Source organism: Argentina silus (genome assembly GCF_951799395.1).
Source record: "Argentina silus genome assembly, chromosome: X".
NCBI classification, from domain to species: Eukaryota; Metazoa; Chordata; class Actinopteri; order Argentiniformes; family Argentinidae; genus Argentina; species Argentina silus.
In genome coordinates this window covers 43,729,563-43,735,216 of record NC_139653.1, presented here as the reverse complement: position 1 = coordinate 43,735,216, position 5,654 = coordinate 43,729,563, and the positions used below count along the sequence as shown (strand labels likewise).

General features: G+C 43.9%; 1 protein-coding gene across 1 annotated transcript in view; it reads right to left on the bottom strand.

Moving 5' to 3' along the window:
• Positions 1 to 4,433, bottom strand: part of LOC310822577 (septin-5-like) — a 68,909-nt gene extending 64,476 nt beyond the window's left edge. The window contains exon 1 of the mRNA XM_083694955.1: positions 4,202 to 4,433. Coding sequence (XP_083551081.1) covers positions 4,202 to 4,253 — 52 coding nt within the window. The 5' untranslated portion in view covers positions 4,254 to 4,433. The remainder of the gene's footprint in view (positions 1 to 4,201) is intronic.
• Positions 4,434 to 5,654: the final 1,221 nt, after the last annotated feature.

The following is a 5,654-nucleotide window of genomic DNA, read 5'->3' as shown; positions in this document are numbered from 1 at the left end:
GTGGGCCAGGGCACGGAACCATCTTCATCATCATCATCAACATGGCCGACGCTAAATGTCTAGAATGACGAGCCAGCTGTTTGGGTCTAAAAAAAGCTGCTGGCTGCTACGCAATGACTAAGTGTGAGTGTGTGTAAGTGAGAGAATGTGAGAGAGGAAGTGGGATGATGTCGTGTGTGTGTGTGTGCGTGTGTGTATGGTTGTGCATGAGAGTGTTTGCAGATCTATGGGAGTGACTGCATTTCACAACATGATATGTGTGCTTGTGTGTGAATGGAAAAACATAAATTATCTGCGTGTTTCTCTGTGTGTGTGCATGTGCGTGTATGTGTGTGTGTGTGTGTGTGTGTGTGTGTGTATGTGTGTGTGTGTGTGAGTGTGTATGTGTGTGTGTGTGTGTGCGTGTGTGAGAGAGTGTACTTTAATGCATGCTTGTGTGCAGTACGTAAAAGGGGCAGTGGCTCTCAACATATTTCTAGATTTAGGCCGGGTGCCAGTGACATCAAGCCCACAATTCCAGGCCTTCTCAGGAAATGTGGCCTGACTGAAAACAAGGCATTGGGCTTCTGGTTTTACTGAGCACGGGAAAGAGACAGGAAATGTGGGACTCAGTGGAGGCTGGTGGAGGTAGAAATCGGAGGATGGGCTCATTGTAATGTATGGAATGAGATGAGGAACGATGTAAAATCCCGAGTCCCTCATTTATCCCCATAGCTGATGTATTCATTCACAGAACATTTTCTTTCTCACCACTTTAGGGGTCCTCCTGTCACTTCAAACTCCATACAATGCCCTGTCAAGTGAATTTTAATTGTATTTAACCTTCATTTATCCAGGGAAAAAAGGTGCGCCCTGTCCACATATGAATAGAATTACAAAGCAAATATATACATGAATATACAACACAGTAAAATACAAAATACACACAATGTTTAATCAAAACAAGAGCATGCCTCTGTGAGCTGGAAATGTCTCATCAGTGGAGGCTCGTGGAGGTAGAAACCGGAGGACGGGCTCATTGTAATGCATGGATTGGAATGAGGAATGGTAACAAACACGTGTTTGATACCATTCCTCAATTCCATTCCATGCATTACAATGAGCCCGTCCTCCGATTTCCCATTAAACACCGTCCACATGGAATTGCTGTACAGTACTATAATGGCTGGGAAGGATTTTTGTGTGGTTCTTCTCTTGACCTACATGCAGAGCCCTTTCCAGCCATGAGGCTGTTCGTGAGGCCACAGTGGTCTGGGGTGGCTGCGTCTCTCCACCATGCGTTCACTGAGGAATGTCCACCTCGCCACAAGCCACTAGCCACTAGGACTGGGCCTCCCATCAACACCATTCAACCTCCCAATTCTTGCCGCTTCTGCTTGTTTTCCCAGCTGGACATCAGAAGAGTACAGCATCCTCTACTTTAGACTCCTACAATAGGGTTCCCATGGTTTTGGGGGTCCGTATCATGGGTCGGTTGGTGCATCTTTCTTGTGTAAGAAAGGAGCACATTGCTGATGATTTTGTTAAATGGGTTATAATGGCTTAATTAATCAGGCCTAGATTCCAATTTAAGCTAACAGGGCAGTCGACAGCTAAAAATGGAAGAAAGGCCACTGAATTAAAACTTTGTTCTGAGTGGGAAGATAATATCATTTGGTGGGAAGAACACTACAAGGCAAAAGTAGCCTGCATCCACTGACTTGTCTTTAAAAAACGGACACTATAGACCTTAATAAGAGAGTGAGAGAGAGAGGGAGAGAGAATGAGAATAAGAGAGATAGAGAGAGAGACAGAGAGAGCGAGAGAGAGTGCAAGAGAGAGAGAGTGAGAGAGAGAGAGAGAGCAAGAGAGAGAGAGTGAGAGAGAGAGAGAGAGAGAGAGAGAGAGAGGGGCAGATGGAGACTCAGTCAGAATCTGTCTAAATCCCCTCCCCACAGCAGAGCACCATTCACCTCTCTTCCTCTTTTTCTCTCTGCATCTCCATCCCTCTCCCCCACTGGAATCTCTCTCTCTTAAGACAACAACAGTTAGGACAAGACATGTTCCCCTGTGATGGCAGGGAGGGGCACCCAGCTTCAAGATTAAATTCAAACAATTACAGAGGGGCACATGGGCATATGATATAGGCACACGGTAATCATACTATCACAGCTTTTGTGCACTAAAGGAATAATGAAATGGAATGGACTCTCTACAGAAACCGTGCTAGGAGGAGTCATGGAGATGAAGGTCAAAATTGCCCAGTCATGGCAGGCTAACCAGTCACTTGCTGAGCACTAAGAAGCTACGCAAGCCCTGAGACAGCAGAGGTTATCAGTCGTACGCCAGACACAGCCCAGCCAGTTTCACAGAGAATAAAGGGATTTAAAGGAACTGCAGGGAAGACGTTCCCCAAAATGTCTGATCTAGAGAGTTCTGCAGGGCTGGTGCAGTACCAAATAGGCCTAGACTACACGGAAGATGTAGGTTTCTCTCCTTAGATGTTATCTTCCAATGCTTTTTAAGAAGCTTAGTGAGTGGAGGACGGAGGAGAGGACGTGAGGAATTGAGTTTCTAACCATTGAGAAAGGGTCGTCATCCTCTGTGTGAAAGGTTAAGCCAGTCATGTCCTGTAGCCTCAACAGTGAACGTCGCCTGCTGAAAGAGAGTTCACTCCATTCAGACAGACTTTGGGTCTAATCTGCAAAGATCAGGTCAAAGCCACTAGCCCTCCCCTGTTGATAGACAGACTCATTGAGTTGAAATGACTCTCGACTCCTTCTGATTGAGTTGAAATGACTCTCGACTCCTTCTGATTGAGTTGAAATGACTCTCGACTCCCTCTAATTGAGTTGAAATTACTCTTGACTCCTTCTCATTCTGAACCCTAATACTGCTGTGTACTGTAGCACACTGTCTGCCTAGAGAGACCACTGCTGGGTTTCTTAGGTAGCCTATACGAGTAATCCCCATCATCCAATTTGGTGAACTGTAAGGGGTGGTTTCCCAGACACAGATTAAACCTAGTCCTGGACTAAATCACACTTTCAATGGACCTTTTCCTTTGAGGGTGCTTTTAGTCTAGGATTAGGCTTAATCTTTATTTGGGAAACCAGCCCTATAAGAGCATAGACTAATAGGATACTGTACCTTTGGGCTTGTACATGTCCAACATTAATAAACTTTTTGGGTGATTAGTAAAGCTATTGATTTAGCCCTTATGTCTGGGTTTGGCCGAAGTGGGGTGATAGATGTATTGAGTAATTACAAAGTCATTTGAAGCAAGAACTATCTATCCTTGTCCATCACTAGAAGGAGCTGCCAGCTGATTTTCCTTTTTCCTGCCAAAAAGGGTAAAAAAAATTGCCCAACAGGACAGTGTTAAATTGAGCCAAACTCTGGTTTATGACCTTCCTTTTAAGTAAATATTCAGTATTCGTGGGATTTTCTGTGGTCCACAGGGAATTCTCTCCCTGACTGCAGGGAAGGCTTCAGTTTTTAGGCATAAAGCTACAGCCATCCTTCAACTCCAAAAATAGTACTGTCTGTCTGTCTCTCTCTCTCTGTGTGTGTATGTGTATGTATGTATGTGTGTGTGTGTGTGTGTGTGTGTGTGTGTGTGTGTGTGTGTGTGTGTGTGTGTGTGTGTGTGTGTGTCACAGAATTCTTGCATAACTACAGAATTGCTCTGCGCTGTCCCGTGTGGAAGTCCCGTGTGGAACCGAAAAATACCCAAACCTTGGGAACGGATAATGTTGCACTCGACTATTTCGTTTACATTCTACGCCTACTCTGGTGTCAGCCCAAATGACAGCCGACATCAATAGTGTATTTTCGGGAGCGCGTCTATTCGTTTACAATGTAGCCTACCAAAGCAGTGCAGAATAGTGGACGTAACATGTAGCGCTTTAAATGAGCCAAATGTTACTTTTCTCGTTTCCATGAAACCCCAACAGACACTGTTCTAGCAATTACAAACCCTGCACTCAACAAACAACCCACTTGGAACCAGCAATCTGTACACCAGCCTTGGTAAATAAAAGCCCAAACAAACCAACAGGGAAGGAGTGCGCACTAGAGACAGGGACACAGAGCTATACGCTGAGCGGCGCGTACCCCTGTCCTGTGCAAACCGAGACGAAGACCATTTCGCAATAGTTTGTGGACATTATATACGTTCATCACCAGCAAAGTCTCCGACCTTCCTACATAGGCTACTCACCATGGTTGAACACTGCAGTCCTAAACCGATTGTTACCATAGGAATTTTCCATCTCGTTGAGTTGCAGTTGTTATCTAATTCAAAACTCTTCTGTCCGTTTTGGACTTCGCAGTGTAAACCCTAACCCTATTCCGTGCGTGTGTGTCTGTCGTTTATAATAATATTCTGCAGGCGGCTCCGCTGCAGTTTATGTGTCTGTATCCCCGTGTATCTGAAGTGCAACTGCACTGAATGACTGCATCTGTGGCTCTGTGAGCTTCTACACTGCACACCGCTCTGGACTTGCCAGACTGATGTGTGACGTCACGAGGCTCGGTCTGCACCACCGTCGGAATGAAAACAATCGCACATGGATGCGCTGGGTGGATGAAATAAGGTCACGTGTGCCTGAGAACTCTGCCTTTCCAAAAAACAGATCCACTATATTGCACAGGTAGCTTATTAGTGCGAGCCCAGTCAGGACACATTCATTTGTCATTATATTGTCTCTTACTATTTGTGTGTTTGAAATGGTCTGCTGTGTCCATTTAATGACTTGATGAGGTGTTTTTGGTAGCTCCAATTGTGAAATAGTGACATGATTATCAATTAGTTTTATGACTGTCAGGAACAACCAACTGAAGGGAAATCATATAACCTATTGGTATGTTATAGTAGGCAGAAGTGAATACATTGTTTTCTCTACATCTAAAATCTAACAGTGACTTGAATTTGTTACAGTTGTTCATGTCATTGGGCAAAATAATTGTCATCATTGTGTTGTTTACAGTAGTCAAGTCAAGTGACGACTAAAAGGTAACTGAAACATAAATCACACACAAGCCTTTGAATTGTTTAAGGAGCAACAGTTTTATTCCAGCTGCGATGAAATACAGTGGCCTCCTCAGATTCTCATGTTCACGTTCAGGTTTAAAGTGCAGAATTGTCATCACAGCTTGTGTAAAAAAAATTAAATAAGACGAAAAAAAAAAAAAGAATCACAATCCTAAGATATCAAAATGACAATGGAGATATGGAAAATATAAATATGATACAGAACAAGAGGAAATCTCATCAAACATATCAGCGAAGATATTAAATCCATTCGTCAGGCTTGCACTTATTATACAAAAATCAGTTCAAACAAAAACGCGTTTTCGAGTCGTTGGCAAGGCTAGCTTAAAACAAAGGCACAGCATTGTTCAGAGGTAATGATCCTTTGCAAAGAAGTGCTGCTGTGACACTCTCATCGACATCTCATACAGACACATGCTTGTCATGGCTTAGGCAGAGATGGGCAGTTTACCCAACACAGACTCATACTGTACACGCCGACTGATGAACACATTAATCAACATGTACACGAGAGAGATGTATTGGGTACTGGCTTTTACATTGACAGGAGATCTGCATGCTCATTGGAGTCTACAAGGTGATTGTAGAATACTGCTTTCCAGTGATGGTGCTGTGTAAA